The following is a 17385-nucleotide window of genomic DNA, read 5'->3' as shown; positions in this document are numbered from 1 at the left end:
TCAAACAACGTTCCCATAATCTCACATTTCACCTCGTTTTCATATTTAATTTTGAACCATGCTTTGTACATGTCATTCAATCAGCTAGCTTTTTAATTCCCTCTTCAGATCTCTTAAGAACACGCACCACCTGTCTCGAGGACATTTTCTACCCCGCTGTTATCAGACTCCTGAACGGATCTCTTGTACGATAAAGATGATCGTGGCCCTTGCACCTTATTGTCTACCTGCACTGCACTCTCTCCAACTGTAACATTATATTCTGCATTTAAAATCCCTTTTGTACTACCTCAACGTGTATGTGTATGGAATCACCTGTGTGGATCGCACGCAACCAAAAGCTTTTCACTAATAATAAACCAATTATCACCGGGTGTGCTTACTTTAAGGCAGGTGTCAAACTCGATTTAGCTCCCTTGGCATGGCAGAGGCATTAGCTTCTGGTATCATGTCCTAATGACTACTTTTGTGCAAACACCATTGTATGTGAAGCTCCTCACACCAAGCAGCTTTACTCTAATGCTTTTCACCCACTCAGCTAATGCTGAAAGTGACAAGGACAACCGGAACGTGGAACTTCATGCCTTCAACACCTGTACTTTTATATTTCCTTACAATGTGGGAAGCACCCACTTGGCCCATCGAGTCTATGCTGGCTCACAAAGCAATCCTATCCCACCACTGATTCTCTCTGTAACCCAATCTTCCCACATTCCCATCAATTTTACCACCCACCTGTACCAGGGCAATGTTACTGTGGCCAATTAACCTACCAAACCGCAAGTCTTTGGGAAGCAGAAGGAAACTTGAGTACCCGGAGGAAACCCAGGGCCAACGTGCAAACTTCTCACAGCACAGTAGTGTAGCGGTTAGCATAATGCTTTACAGCGCCAGCGACCCGGGTTCAATTCTGGCCGCTGTCTGTAAGGAGTTTGTATGTTCTCCCCGTGTCTGCGTGGGTTTCCTCCGGGTGCTCTGGTTTCCTCCGGGTGCTCTGGTTTCCTCCTGCTTCCCAAAGATGTACAGGTTAGGAAGTTGTGGGCACACTATGTTGGCGCCGGAAGTGCGGTGACACTTGCGGGCTGCCCCCAGAACACTACGCAAAAGATGCATTTCACTGTGTGCTTCAATGTACATGTGACTAATAAAGACATTTTATCTCATCTTATCTTAGATAGCACCAGAGATTGAACCCAGGTTGGAGGCATAAGACAGCCTCCACTAGCTGCACCCTGTACCACCTATTTTCACCTATTAGCACCTATTTGACAAGTTCATTGTCACGGGCATACATACCCAGGGTATAAATGCTTTTTGCCCTGGCAGCATAGTACATTACCAACATGATAAAGTTAAATTAACAAATTATACACAACTTACATGACAAAATAAAAAATAAACAACAACATTAGTGCAAGTTGAGGGAAATACAGTCAGAGGTAGAATTAGGGTTTTCCAGGTGGGTTCGAGAATCTGGTGGCAGTGGAGAAGAAGCTGTTGTTGAACCTTCAGGAGTGGGTTTTCAGGCTCCTGTACCTCCTGCCTGATGGCAACATCGAGAAGAGGGCATGGCCGGATGGTGGGGGTCCCTGATGATAGATGTCACCTTCCTGAGACATCACCTCTTGTAGATGCCCTCGATGGTGGGGAGAGCTGTACCCGGGATGGAACCGGCTGAGTCCCACCACTCTCTGTAGCCTCTTGTGTTTCTGTGCATTGGCATTCCCATTCCAGGCCATGATGCAACCAGTCAGAATGCTTTCCACTGCACATCTGTAGGTTCGTTAGAAACTTTGATGACATGCCGAATCTCCTCAAACTTCGAAAAAAGTAGAGACACTGGCTGCCTTCTTCATGGTTGCATCTACATGCTGGGCCCAGGATAGATCCTCCGAGATGCTGACGCCCAGGAACTTGAAGCTGCTCACCCTTTCCACTGCAGACCCTTCAATGAGGATTGGTACATGTTCGCTTGACTTCCCCTTCCTCAAGTCCACTATCAGTTCCTTGGTCTTGCTGATGTCAACCACAAGGTTGTTGTTGTAATCGGTTATAAATTACTTATAATTTTACAAATTTTTTTTCCAGAGATATTGTTACATCAAACTATTGAAACTATTTTCAAGTTATTGGAATAATTGCCAAATTTGCATTTAATACTGTTCAGTACAAGGAAATTTTTGAGATGATTTTGGGGCTGTAGATTTAAGGGTTATGGGGATTGGAGAGGAAAGTGTTGAGGCCAAAATCAGATCTGCTGTGATCTTATCAGACGGTGGAGCAGATTCAAGGGGCTTTATGGTCAATCTCTGCTCTAAGAACATGCTAATGCCCTTTCATACTAACAAACTGAAGCTATTAAAGATGAAACTGATTATACATAGAACACTACAGCACAGTACAGGCCCTTCAGCCCACAATGGTGTGCCGACATTTTATCCTGCTCTAAGATTTATCTAACCCTTCCCTCCCACATAGCCCTCCATTTCTCTAACATTCATGTGTCCATCTCAGAGTCTCTTAAATGTCCCTAATGTATCTGCCCGCACAACCTCTGCAGGCAGTGCGTTCCACGCACCCACCTCTCTGTGTAAAAAAAAACTTACCCCTGACATCCCCCTTATACCTTCCTCCAATCACCTTAAAAAATTATGTCCCATTAAAATACTTTCTACATGGCAAGCAAACCAAAAATACAAAAGGGGAACTTCTATTGCTGCTCAAAGCTGCTCAACTTGAAGTGCCTGGAGAACCAAAAGTATACTTGTTGCTTAAACAGATCTCTCTCTGCAGGAACGTTATAACATTAGTGCATCAACTTACTTGCTGCAATATACTCAAAGGGGAAACAAAGGTCTAAGGGAAACAAAGGTCTAAGGAAAACATTTTAATTTAAAACTGTTTCAATTTCCTTCCTCTCCCTCAGTTACATCAATTACAGAAGTATATCTGCACATCCCAATTTGGCTCCGCTTCAAACTGGTGTCTGAATTCAAGTCCTGTTCCCTGAAGTTGGCTGACTGCAGGAAGCCACAGCACAGACAGGCAAATCTGCATTTCAGGACTGTTCTGCCATCAGATAAGACATGCCAGAATCAACAACTAACCTGCACCCCTCACCTGCACCAATATCCTCCAGCTGCAGTTCTGACAGAATCAAGGTTTAGATTTAGGCCATTAAAGGTTATTAACGTTGAAATACAATCCCTGTCCTCCGAGTAGAGCATAGCTGTCTTTCAGCTGTACCACTTCCCCTGTACCTCAGAATCTGAGGCAGCACGGTGGCACAGCTAATAGAGCTGCTGACCCACAGCTCCAGCGATCCAGGTTCAATTCTGACCTCTGGTGCTGTCTGCATGGAGTTTGCAGGTTCTTCCTGTGGCTACAGGAATATCCTCCGGGTGCTCCAGTTTCCTCCCACATCCCATTGTTAGGTGGTTAACTAGCCACTGTAAATTGCCCCAAGTGTGTAGATGAGTGGTGGGATCTAGGGGGAGTTGATGGAAGTGTGGCATGAGTGTAAGGGGGAGTTCAAGATTGGTGGGCTGAAAGGCCTGTTTTAGTGGTGTATGACTCTACGATTCTAATTAGAGTTAGATCACATAACTGCGAGTCTAGTCTACTGATGAGAGCTCATTGACCCAAAACATCAACTCTTCCTCTCCACACAGATGGCTTCTGATCCACTGAGTACTTCCAGCAGGTGTTATTTTCATTTCAGATTTCCAGTGTCAACCACAACTTTTTTTTTGCTTCTCAACGTAGTCACTAGCTACATGTACGAAGGCCAAGATTCAGCAACGGGTAGTGATGTTCGAAGGGTCGGCATTATTTACTTGTTACAAACCAAAGGTCACTTCTATAGCCACTTCACTTTAGTTTGCTGAAATCACTAGAATCAGAAGCTGTCATTAGCCTAAGTGAACTAAATCCATGTTTTTCATTGCCGGCCATTCACCCTTCTGATGATTTTGCAAGAGTTAATGGGAAGTATAAATGGGTAAACATGTAGAAATGAGTGCATGAAGTCATACAGTAAAGACAGGCCCTTTAGCCCAGCACATCCACGCTGACCATTGAGTACCTATCTATACTGTGATTGTGTTTACTGTTAATATGTTAGCTGGTTCAGAAGAGTAAGCATAAGAAAGAGAGAAGTGGGCAACACAGGGGTCTTGACCCAAAATGTCAACCGTCCATTTCCCTCCATAGGTGTTGCCTGACCCGCTGAGCTCCTCCAGCACCTTTTATGTTACTCAGATTCCAGCAACTGCAATCCCTTGCATCTCCTGGTTCCATCTTCACAGTTGCTGTCTGACTTGTCGTGCCTTCTCAGCATTTTAACACCAATCTGGTGACTTTGACTTAAAGGCAGGTCTATCCTCAAATACAGAAACCAAGAATGCACACAGCGCTTGCAAGCATGTGAAGCTGAGCTAGTGTTTCAATGGGTGAAGTAAACCTCCAGTACAGATGAGGCTTATTCTATTAATATGGGTCCCAATGACAGGAGAGCAGATTGCACACCGTGTGCTTAATGAATGCAACCAAACCTTCCAACAAATGGACAAAGGGCTTTTTAATTTCAGAGAAAAATGTTGCCAATTACAACAACTGCATGACCGTTTTTCCTATTGCTTACCCTGGTAGTCTTCCTGTTCCTGACGCTCGTTAATGTCAAGTGTCAACTTCTTCATGCGCATTCTTTCTTCTTGCTCTGCCTGCTGCTGATTCCAGTGATTGGCAGCAAGTTGCGAATTCATTGGCACATTCAGTATCTTAAACTGCGTGAAAAAAATGCAAATCATGAAAATAGATTTGGTGCCGACTGTTAATGAGACAGCAAAGCGTCAACTTGTTTTTTTCTGCAGTCCTGGTGCCCCTCAAACCACCGTTTCACCCGAAGAACACGACTTGCACTGAAGCCCAGTATGGACCAATTTTAATTCTCTTCGTTCTCTACCAGAGATTTCAGAGCAAGTTCAAATACATCCATTTTCTTTAAGGCCTGAGATCAAAGCAATAAAACTACCCACATTTGATAATTTGTCAACTTCGAAGATGTCAAAACATTGCCCAGTAAAGTGGAGCAGTGTTTTATTGACATTGAGTTACTGAAAGTTATGGGAAGCTACAAATGAAAATTTGGAACCAGCTCAGTGCATTGTTTAACTAATTTGATTAGGATGCACAGGAATTCACTTAAAACTGCTTTGTGATGTATACATTTCTAACCTTTATTTTGCCTTCACAATTCTATTTAATAGAAAATGATTTTCAAAAAGCCAAGAGGATGTGACATAATAAATTTGAAGCAAGCCAATTTTTATCCCCCTCTGTCAACTACTTGGGTTCAGCTGACAGGAAAATTCAAACATTAATCACAAAAGGAGACGTAAATGTATGGTCAGATCTAATGCAGTGGCTTGACTAAAATGCATGCTTTACACTCTTAATCTGTATATAACCGGCTTAAATAAGGGAATGATCTGACCGTTAAGAGTGAATTTTTAGTTTAGTGTATGTCACAATGATTTTCTTTCATAACAAACAAACAGGATATCTCCAACAAAGAAAGCTTAAAAATTAATGAATTTCCAGTACTATAATCTGACCTTTGCTTACATTAAAGCACGCTGTTGTACTTGTATTACACAAAGAAGTGTATATTAGCAGTGGAAGAGTGTGGTATAGTCGTAGGAGATAGATCAGGGCTGTGATAAGGATATTTTTCAAGTCACTGATTGTAAATAGTGCAGGAAAAGCATTCTGTAAGCACTGAAGGTTCAGCAGTTGTTCATGGAGGTGAGCATCAACCTCTCTCCATACCGGCTGCTTATGATGCTGTCCACAGGACAATCTTACAAATGGATTGATGTGTTATGAACTAGATTGAGAGCTGCTCCAGAACAGACATCTAGAGAAAACCAATCTCACTTGGGATTTTTGTTTTCCCTGACGGTAATGCGATTTTATAAGATAAAACATTTTTCAAGCCAGTCTAAAGTCACAACCTAATCTATCCTATAGAACAGTTCAAAGGCTCCCTCTGCAGCAGGTCTTTGCAATTTTAAAAAAATGATAGCTATACCAGTTAGAAAGAAATCTTCAAAGGACAATACATTTTCCTTTAAGAAATGCATCCAAAACCTTTCCTCCTTTTATAGTAGACACCACAGATAGAATACCTTTTCAGTTTAAAATTTCAGTGATTTAAAAAAAAGCAGCTGACTAGCCGGTCAACAATGCAAATATCCAAAATAACTCAGAGCTAAAGTATCACAAGTGAGCTATTAACATATATAGATGAGCATAGATGCTTATTTTAAATAAAGCTCTCTAGTTCTGAATGGCAAGTCACCTTGCCTTTCTAGAGAACTGGCTCCAGAAAAACCAGTAGACACACAACCTAACAGTCTTTCAGAACTGCTGAAATTCAACATACACATTTGCAAAGCTTTTAGATATATGGACTGACTAATTTTCAAAGAAAGTAAGAAAAGATCAGAATTTCAGATTTGTGATAAAGCAAAAGCAACCTGTCCCTTTCTCCACCCCCTTTTACCAAGGTTAATTTCATTCACATTCCTCAGATAACTGCTTAGTGCATGACTAGTGAGATTAAGGATTAACAGTTTAGTTATTAACGTTTGACATGTCCGATCTACACAGAGTAGATGTTTTATGATCATGCTCCTTAATTTCATAGATTTTATTAGAGACAGTAAATTAACAGTTTTTTTTGACCACCATAGGTTTCTCCCCTTTCTTTCCAGAAATAATTATTTTACAGGGATACAACCCCATAGGCTTGCATGCCCTGTGATAATGTTATTTCTGATCCTTTAACTGAACATTGGCAGACTATCTAAGCAAAGGGCCAACTTGGTCTAATCTAAGACACACACAGCCATCATCTATAATGCTGGAATCCATTCCAATTTTCACACAGCTCATTAAGTGCTGCCATAGTTAACTATTCTTTTCTTCCTAACTTCACCCATCTCAGTTGAAAGCTTCCTGATCTGCATCATTCATTAGAGCTTTTATATTGGCAAGTTTATTAGATAACACAAAAATTGTTGGCGTTAAGAGTGAAGACAGCAATCATGGGCTGTGGGACTACACTGATGAACTGGGGGAGACGGGCAGAGCAACAGCAGATAGAATTTAACCCTGATAAGTGTGAGGCCATGCATTTTGGGAGGACTAATAAAGAGAATGAATGGAAGGGCTCCAGAAAGCAGTGAGGGACCTTGGTGTACAAGTCCGAGAATCACTGTAGGTGGCAGCCCAGGTAATTAAGGCAGTATAGGGGAGACTTGCCTTCATTAGCTGGGACATACAGTGTAAGTGCAGGAAGGATATGGTACAACTATATAAAATATTGGTTAGGTTACACCTAGAGTACCACGTGCAGTTCTGGTCACCACACTATAGGAAGGGCATGACGGCACTGAAGAGGGTGCAGAGGAGATTCACAGGATGTTGCCTGGGGTGGGGCATTTCAATTATGAGGAGAGGCTGCTTGTGTTTCCCATGGAGCAGTGGGAGAACCCAACAGGGGTATACATAATTATAAGGAAGGAGAGATTGGGTAGATGGTAAATAACTTTTTCCCCATAGCACAGGTGTCTAAAATTAACTGCACATGTAAGAGGTTTACAGGGGATCTGAGGAAGAATGTTTTTCTGACTGAAAAACAACATAGTGAGCCGAAGGGCCTGTATTGTGCTGTATTGTTCAAAGGGTGGCTAGAACCTGAAATGCAGTGCCTAAGAGTGTAGTAGAGCCAGAGACTTTCACAACATTTGAATCCTCATGCATAGAAGGCTATGGGTCAACTGCTGGAATATAGGATTAATATAGAGACACAAGGGACTACAGATGGTGAAATCACCTTCCACATCAGCATCCAGCCTTTCCTCTCCCCCATCTGCCCAATTACTTTCTCCTCATCTATTTCCACCCATCACTCACTGGTCTCCGTCTCAAAACTTCCCCCACCCCCCTCCTACCCATCCTCACCCACCACACCTGGTTCCACCTATCAGCCCCCATCTCACCTCTCCCCTTTACATCAGCCATTTCCCTCAACACTCAGTCCTGATGCAGGGTCTTGACCCAAATGCTGACCCTCCCCTTGCCTCCACAGATGCTGCTCGACCCACTGAGTTCCTCCAGGATTTTGTTTTTTTTGCATAGGATTTAGAGAGATGCATCAGGATCAGCATGGACATATGGGAGACAGGTCCTATTACTGTGTGTATTACACAAAGCCATTATCAAAAGCTTAACTGTTCAAGATTCCCTTTAATTCTGAGCATTCAGGTTAACACATCAGCAGGCTACCAAGGAAAAATTGATTCGTAGCTGCTTTCTTTTAGATGAGATCCTAAACCAAGATTCTCAAGCCTGCTGGTAGTGCAGGTGATCCGTGGCAATATTTAAAGATAGGCAGGGAGTTTTTCCTCCATAGACAGCATTTGTCCTTTAACTAACACCAAAAATGGACCATTTGGTCAGTCATTCATATTGAAACTTTACCATGTTCAAATTGATTGCCACATTTGCTGATTATAACTGAAGCTGCTTCAAATGGTAACACATTGCTGTTTGAAACACAGTAAGTTGCTGCGTAAATGCAAATTAGCCCTTCAAAAGGTTGTACTTTGCAGAAAGGAATCACAGTGAGTTATTCCAACAAGGTAAACACAGCTTAAGCAGTGTTGCCTTTCAGCATTTTTATTGGTATTGGTTTATTATTGTCACTTGTACCGAGGTACAGTGAAAAACTTGTCTTGCATACCGATCATACAGGTCAATTCAGTACACAGTGCAGTTACATTGAGTTAGTACAGAGTGCATTGAGGTAGTACGGGTAACAACAATAACATTTTTTCTCCAGTTTGAAGTTCATGGTTAACTGTAAGGTGCATGATGAGATTACCAAAGATTCAAGATAGCAAGTGATTGGTCACCATGTCCTAGTCAAAAAACAATTATCCTCATTTATTGTCAGAGGCGTGCACACACAGGGTATAAGTGCCATGACAATTAGCTTTTTACAGCAGCAACACAGTGCATTATAAATATCCTGTGCAGTGACTCTGGTCTGCAGGCCTCAGTCTGATTAATAAACTTTGCGAAGATTACAAAAATGGAAATACAGGCAGACTAACATGCTTAGATGCAGAAAAGGACCAAGATTCACAAGGTTAAAGTATGGGAGTACTTTTAGAAATTATCATAAACCTGTGATGTGTCACAGGTTGAACATTTTTGCATTTTCCAAAGACGAGCTGCAATGAGCGTGTGTAGTGAGTGATGCCATCTCGTCAGCTCACTTTTGGTTATGAAACAAATCAGTTTGGCAAAGTCACAGACATTTCAGCAGAGGAGTGCATTTAGCTACAAATTTTGCAGATTAATCTAATCTGATTCTCCAAAAGTCAAAGTGTTCAGAAAACAGTGCTGCATTTAAAGAACAGAGGAAATGAAAAAATGCTACTTCACAGTTAAAACAGCAATGCAGTGAGAAGAATAAATTATGCAAATAAAGATGATTGCATAATTTAACCTTCTCACTCGTCTCTCGCTGGCTATATAGTTGCCACTAAATTCAGCTTCCTACTTACTGGCAAACATTATCTCAGTCCCATAAAGGCCTTCATGACTTCGTAAAAATTTAATAATTGCTTGCACCCTTATCATTTGAGGCAAGGTGCATTTACAAAACTCCTTTAATGTGTGAAAAATGCTTATCAAGTTGCTCCACTGTCGGTTAGCAGAGTCAAATAGAAGGTGTAAGGTAGATTAAAAAGAAATGAAATTGTAGTTGATGTGTTAAAATTTAATGAAGCCTTTGAAGTTGAGGAGATATGTGGCAAGGTGACGCAATGCAAGAAGGGTGTGTCTGGAAGGTGGGTCTACAGTCAGAGTATTTAAAAAGTAGGAATTTTTTATATAATTGGTTTGAGTATTACTGATGTGGTTGTATCCAGTAAATTACTGATGTCCAACACAGTACTTGTTGCCCTCTCTGATCCACCCTGGGTCCCAACCTCTCATGTTCATGCTACCTCTTGGCAATATCATTGAAAATGCAGCATCAGTTTCCACACGTATGCTGGTATGTCCCAAGTTTACTTCTCAACTGTCTTTTTGGCTCCTCTGCTCTTCAGTACTGAGATTTCCTCCAACTCAACACAAGACCAAAACCACAAACAATCTGCTGAGGAGCTCAGCAGGTCAGGCAGAATCTGTGGAGGGAAATGGACAGTCAATATTTCGGCTTAAGACCCTTTTGAACTGCAAGATAGAGAGGAGATAGCCAACATAAAGAGGTGAGGGGCAGGGGTGGAGCAAGAGCTAGGACCACCTCTACCCTCCACCTTTTTATACTGGATATCTCCCCTCTTTGTTCCAGTTCAGATGAAGGGTCTCGACCTGAAACACTGACTGTCCATTTCCCTCCACAGATGCAGCCTGACCCGCTGAGCTCCTCCAGCGGATTGTTTGTTGCTCCAGATTCCAGCATCTGCAGTCTCTTGCGTCTCTACAAGACCGACAACACCATTTTTGGTCACCACCTCAAACTCGTTCATGGCAATCCTGCCCCTGGCAACTTTCTAAAAGTGAACCAGACCCTTTCCATCCTTGGTGTTGTACTTAATCCCATGCGTTGGATTTCATATACATACTATTAATAAAACTGCCCATTTCCAACTCCATAACATTACCTGACCCTGCTGCTGCTTCATCAATACCTCAAGTATTGAGGGAAGTATCCTACTTGCCTTTATCATCCATTGTGTCCTCCTGGCCTGCTGCCTTTAAGAATCTGTAGACGTATACTAGCTATTCTAATTGTATCTTGATCACTTTCCATCATTCAACTCCTTGAGAAACTGAAATGTTTGAACACTGTCTAAAATTATACCATCCCACATTCCTGTGTTTGCTTCTGATTAAGCATCGCCTGAATTTTCAAATGCTCAACCATGTATTCAAAGTTCTCCACGCCTTTATCTCTCCTTGCCTCAGATCGTCAATGGCCCTATAACCCTCTGGGATAGTCTGCCTCCTGCTTTTTAATGTATATTTAATGACTTCGACTCAAGTGTGGGCGTCGTGATCAGGTAGTTAGAGATTATGGTGAGTCTCTGTGCTTGTGAGTTACACCTTGAAGGAGTCTCAAAGAGGCATACTTGCAAATTGTTAATAGTTGATTGGCTGATTAACAGCAGCCAATAAAAAAGGTAGAGTTAAGCAGAGCAGCCATTTTGAAGTGGCCACTGTTGGAGGCTTCAGTGAGAGGAGGCGGAGGCTAAGGTAAGCCTCTGGTAAATTTAGAGAAACAAAGGACTGCAGATGCTGGAATCTAGATGAAAAACACGACGACGCTGGAGGAACTCAGCAGGCCAGGCAGCATCCGTGGAGAAAAGGCGGTCAATATTTCGGGTCAGGACCCTGCCAGGCTAGAGTAGTTAGAATCGCTCCAGGGCCAGTGGTGTGTTCATCCTGTGGGACGTGGGAGTTCTTGGAGACCTCCAGTCTCCCTGGTAGCTACATCTGCACGAGGTGCATCCAGCTACAGCTCCTTACAGACTGTGTTAGCGGCAGCTGGATGACCTTCAGCTCGGACAGGAGAAAGAGGAGTTCATAGATAAGAGCTACAGGGAGGCAGTCTGCAGGAGGCAGGTAGCTGGGTGACTGTCAGGAGATGGAAGGAGAGTAGGCAGGTAGTGCAGAGTAATCCTGTGGCCATTCCCCTGATTAACAGGTCTACTGCTTTGGATACTGTTTGGGGGGTCGGGGGGAGGAATGACCGACCAGGGAAAAGCCACAGTGACCAGGTGTCTCGCACTGAGCCTGGTTGTGCAGCGCAGAAGGGAAGGGGGGGTTGGGGTGGGGGAAAATAAGAGGAGAGTGGTAGTGATAAGGGATTCAATAGCAAGGTAGACAGACAAGAGATTCTGTGGACGTGAAAGAGACTCTCGGATGGTACATTGCCTCCTGGGTGCCAGGGTCAGGGACATCTCAGACCGGGTCCAAAATATTCTGAAGGGGGAGGGAGAACAGCCAGAAGCTGTGGTACATATTGGTACCAATAACATAGGTAAGAATCGGTCCTACACCCTGAAGTTTTCCATCTTGTTTATTTTAAACTTTCTCTCTTCAACTGAGCTTTTAGTTATCTGCCCTAATATCCCCTTAAATGGCTTGGTGTAGACTTTGTTTGATAATGTACCTCGAATATTTGTGTCACAGTCATTGAGCAATACAGCACGGATACAGGCCCTTCAGCCCAACCAGTCTATGCCGACCACAGTGCACACCCAGCTAGTCCCAATTTCCTGTGTTCGGCCCATAACACTCCAAGCCCCGCCCCTCCATGTACCTATCCAATTACTTCTTAAATGATACTGTTGTACCTGCCTCACCCACTTCCTCTGGCAGCTCATTTCATATACTCACCACCTGCTGCGCAGAAATGTTGCCCCTCAGGTCACATTTAAATCTTTCCCCTCTCACCCTAACCCTATGCCCCCAAGTTTTGGACTCCCCTATCCTGGGGAAAAGACTGTTACCATCCACCTTATCTATGTCTCTCAATTTTAAACATTTCTATAAGGTCACCACCCCGCCCCCCCCATTCTCCTACGTTCCAAGGAATAAAGACTTAGCTCAACCAAAGTTAAGGTCTCAAGATATTACTGTTGTTTGACACAGTGATGATAGCCCTAGAAATATGCAAGGCAAACAGTCTGCATACTCTAGTATGTCGAGTGATATTTGTCTCCATCGTGAAACCAGAGAACCAGTCATTCTCCAGCCTATATTTTTCTGTAATAGACTACAAGCAGAAGTACCTTCTGAAGAGCCTTCTCTATTGCTGACAAAAGAACCGTTGTTTTTCTGTTCTTATTAAAACATACTTTATAGTAATGTGCGGCCTCAAAACTTTGGAATCTGTCAAACCAGAAGAATCTGTATTTAAAAAGGAATTTACTCATAGGTGCCAGCAGAACCCACCCTTTTAGAAAACACCGAAAAGTCCTTCAGAACAAAGTGCAGCTTCATTGCTCATATCCCACAAACCCAACTGAAGTATTTTTGTTAAAGTTCAATCTTAATAGGCTTCAAAACACAACACCAGTCTCCGACACCCCATCAAACTGTTAAGAATGGACGCACAACAGCTCTGAAGTATCTTCCAGGATTCCATCAATTTTGTTTTTTTTAAAAACCATTCTCAGTTCCTAATGGCAATGTGCACGATTGCTGCAGTTTACAAGATATTTGCCAGGACTGCAAATAATGTTGCAGCTAATCATGGAAAGTAGTCATCGTAAATCAGGGTTGCTACTGCGAAAGGGGATATCTTCTGCATTTTGCAAATGGGTAAACTTTTAACCTGTGGTAAACACTACATTCCTGTCTACGTGTAGCTAATCAGTGTTTGATGAAGCCAGTCAAAAATATTAACATTTAAACAGTTCTTTCAGATAAACAAGGTGAAGGGAACTGGGACTCCACCACAATTGTTTTCTTTTAAAAAAACTTTCAAAAATGATGTTTTGAATGATTACTTTGTGAAAAAGATTCACGAATACTAGAAGCTCAATAAAATGCTAAAATAATGAAATAAAATGTCTAACCATCGTAGCACCGTAGTAAGTGAAACAATGGAAATAAAGATTGTTTATCCAGTCAAAGCATTAGATTATAACTGATTGAAGGTCAGTGTCAAACTGTACAGTGCTCAAGACAGATTATAATAAATATTCCGGTCACTCAGGCACAAGAGAGGCATCCTTGGTAGCAGTGCATAAGAGATTCCAAGGCGATCTGCACTCTTATGGGTCTCACTTATAAGCAAAGAGCAGAGTAGGGAAGTGTATGGTCATGCACTTTGGTAGAAGGAATAAAGGCGTAGACTATTTTCTAAGTGGGGAGTGAATTCAGAAATTGGAGGTGCAAAGGGACTTGGGAGCTGTAGTGCAGGATTCCCGAGGTTGAGTCAGTAGTAAGGAAGGCAAATGCAATGTTAGCATTCATTTAAAGAGGACTAGAATATAAAAGCAAGGGTGTAATGCTGAGGCTTTATAATGCATTGGTCAGATCTCATTTGGAGTATTGTGAGCAGTTTTGGGCCTCATATCTAAGGAAGGATGTGCTGGCCCTGGAGAGGGTCCAGAGGAGGTTTACAAGCATATTCCAGGGAATGAAAAGGTTAACATATGAGGAGCTTTTGGTGGCTCCGGGCCTGTACTCAACAGAGTTTAGAAGGATGAGGGGGGAGCTCATTGAAACCTACTGAATATTGAAAGGCCTGGACAGAGTGGACGTGGAGAGGATGTTTCCAGTAGTGGGAGAGTTTAGGACCAGAGGGCACAGCCTCAGAATGAAAGGACATCCCTTTAGAACTGAGATGTGGAGGAATTTCTTTAGCCAGAGGGTGGTGAATCTGTGGAATTTGTTGCCACAGACGGCTGTGGAGGCCTAGTCATTGGGTGTATTTAAAGCGGAGGTTGATAGGTTCTTGATTAGTAAGGGCGTCAAAGGTTACAGGGAGAAGGCAGGAGAATGGGGGTGAGAGGGAAAAATAAATCAGCCGTGATCGAATGGCGGAGCAGACTTGATAGGCTGAATGGCCTAATTCTGCTCCTATTTTTGTTTAATGGTCTTATGGAGTATCTTGGATTCTCTAACCTGGATGGGAGACTTAGCACTGTTAAAGGAGAAAAATATCCTAAAGCGCATCGTGGAGGTATCAAGAGAGACACTTGAGAGGTGATTCATTTAGGGATAAAGCACTGTGAATGATACTGAAAAGGCATATCTGAAACATTAGTTTAAACTGTGATAGTACAGTAGTAGATTACAGGTTTGAACTGGTAAAAGACGGATGAAGTGATATTGAGAACACTCGAAATGGACTCTTTGACAAACAAGCAAAAACCCTGGATCCTCTTTAGCATAAACCAGATTCTACAAAAAGGAGTCATTTATGTTCCTCCTTGATGCATCAGCTGCAATTGGTCAAAACTCTTTCTTCACCTGCAATTTTACATTTGCTACTGAACTATTAATGGGGGGATTTATTTCCATGCAATTTTGTCCTCTGTACCACCAGGCTCAAGGACAGCTTCTATCCCACTGTTATAAGACTATTGAACGGTCCCCTTACGACAATCTACCTCATCATGGCCTTGCACTTTATTGTCTGCCTGCACTTTCTCTGTAACTGTAACACTATTTTGCATTCTGTTATTGTTTTCCCTTGTACTACCTCAATGCACCGACGTGATGTAATGATCTGTATGGATGGCATGCAAAACAAAGTTTTTCCACATACCTCAGTACATGTGACAATAATAAACCAGTTTACATATCCACTTATAGGAGATTCTTATATGATGAATTGACCACACCAGGTCTGTTTAATTTTCCCCAGATTAACTGAAGATGTGCACAATAAAAGCAACCACTGGCAGTGCAAACACCACAGCAGTAAAAACAAAGATAAATAAGGAGAAAGGGACAGTCTGATGTAATCGATATTATAGGGGTGGAAGTGAACAACTTAGATGATAGAAACTAAAATGAGGTTAATTGCATTGCTTGGGATTACATAGGACAGCTAAACAGCAAGTCTGGTTCAGTTCTGTGTGCAAGGTAACATCACGCTCAACCACACTGCTGCTTGAGCATTATTGACGTGGACAGTACCTGTTGTTTGTTTCCCCTCCTGGTAAGCATTACAAACTGCATCGTTTCCGAATTTTCAGAGTCCCCTTCTCCTCCTCCTTGGGGCGGAGGTCCTTTCTTCAACTGGCTTTTTAGCTGGAGTGGAATAGCCACATCTAACTGGTGGACTTTGACTGACTCACCAGTTCGCTGCTGTACAGAAATGGAATAATTTTAGTGCAAGTCGTTCTTAAATTTCATGTTTAATTTTAAACTTTTTTTTTGCCAAGGCACCAGTTAGCAGCAGGCTGTTATATCAGCATACTCTGTATTACTTAAATTGCCATTTCTGTATCTATTCTGTGCCTCTTTGTAGGGAGAGTCTCCTCATTCTAATCAGGAGAGCCTAGATATTCCACTCAATGATAAAGATGAGATTCAAATGAGAGCTCTAACACAGAAGCAAACCTTAACAACTAAGGAAATAGCTAAGAAGAGGCAAGGAAATATTGCTAACGTTTTAGAAGAGGTAAAATAATTCAATAGAAAGGATACATAAAAATTGCCATGTTTATCGATCATTCACCGTACGTTTCTGCAGCAGGAACATACACATAACCTTCTACGAACCCATTCCACAAGGGACAACTTGGCTCAAGAATAAAACTACAAAATTCCTTGGTGGCAAGAGTCAGGGACAGAACCAATTCCAGATTTACGTTATAATCTGCAGGTATTGGAGAGAAAGGACATTATTTTGCACCAGTGCTAAAGTTTCAATGTTAATCCAGTCGGCAAACAAATACAGAACCTTGAATATTTGTTCCCAGATTAAGGATGTTTATTTCTAACTGGCTTGGAACAGGGTGCTTGCTGTTAAGAGTGAACCATATTGGTGGGTCTGGAATCACATATAGACCAGTTAGATTAAAGATGGCAGGATTACTTCCCTGAAGAACATGAGTAACCTTGATGGGTTTTTGTAATAATCTGATCATTTCATAGTTACCTTTATTGATACAAGCTTTTTAACTCCAGATCTAATTACTTTAAATTCCCCAGCTTCCACAGTCAGATCTGAACTTGTTGGATCAACACGTCCAGGCCTCTTGATGCTGGTCTGGTAACTTTATTTTGATTCATTTCACTGGATGTGAATGTGGCCGGCAAAGCCAGCATTTACTGCTGATGCCTAATTGATTTTGAGATGGAGGTGATGACCCACAGTCGCTATGCTACCATGTTCCTCAGAATGAAGTTTGACTACAGATTTGTCTAAAATTGAATTTTAAAAATTGTAATGAATATATTTTATCTTTTTTTTGGAACAGCAATTAATCCTACATTGAAATCCTCTCCCTCCCAAGATGACTGCCTTATGCTGCAGTACAATTTGAAATGCCAGACTGGGCAAGGACACAAAATTTCCTTCTTTTGGGGCACAAGTGAACAAGATGGATCTGTATAAACACCTGGTGGTTTTGTTGTCCCCAGTACTGAGATTAGTATTTTTAGTTAAATAATCTGGAATTCTTTTTTTAACTGCAGTGTTGGGATTTGAACTTTCATCTCCAGATATTTAGCCTAGGCCCTGGGCATTATTGCTCTAACAACCATTGCATGTTATTAGTAGATAAGATAAGATCTTTATTAGTCACATGTACATCGAAACACACAGTGAAACACATC

General features: G+C 42.0%; 1 protein-coding gene across 9 annotated transcripts in view; it reads right to left on the bottom strand.

Annotated features, from left to right (window-relative positions):
* upf2 (UPF2 regulator of nonsense mediated mRNA decay) overlaps positions 1-17385 on the bottom strand; it is a 104944-nt gene that overhangs the window by 12042 nt on the left and 75517 nt on the right. For 7 of the 9 annotated variants that reach the window (XM_052033431.1, XM_052033429.1, XM_052033433.1 and 4 more), the window contains exons 21-22: positions 15739-15909; positions 4643-4784 (exon numbers count right to left, since the gene is read on the bottom strand). In XM_052033431.1, the coding sequence (XP_051889391.1) occupies positions 4643-4784; positions 15739-15909 (313 nt within the window). The remainder of the gene's footprint in view (positions 1-4642; positions 4785-15738; positions 15910-17385) is intronic. The other 2 variants (XM_052033434.1, XM_052033436.1) reach the window with 1 other exon arrangement.

This window comes from Pristis pectinata, chromosome 19, assembly GCF_009764475.1.
Source record: "Pristis pectinata isolate sPriPec2 chromosome 19, sPriPec2.1.pri, whole genome shotgun sequence".
Classification (NCBI taxonomy): domain Eukaryota; kingdom Metazoa; phylum Chordata; class Chondrichthyes; order Rhinopristiformes; family Pristidae; genus Pristis; species Pristis pectinata.
This window is presented reverse-complemented; position numbering and strand designations above follow the sequence as displayed.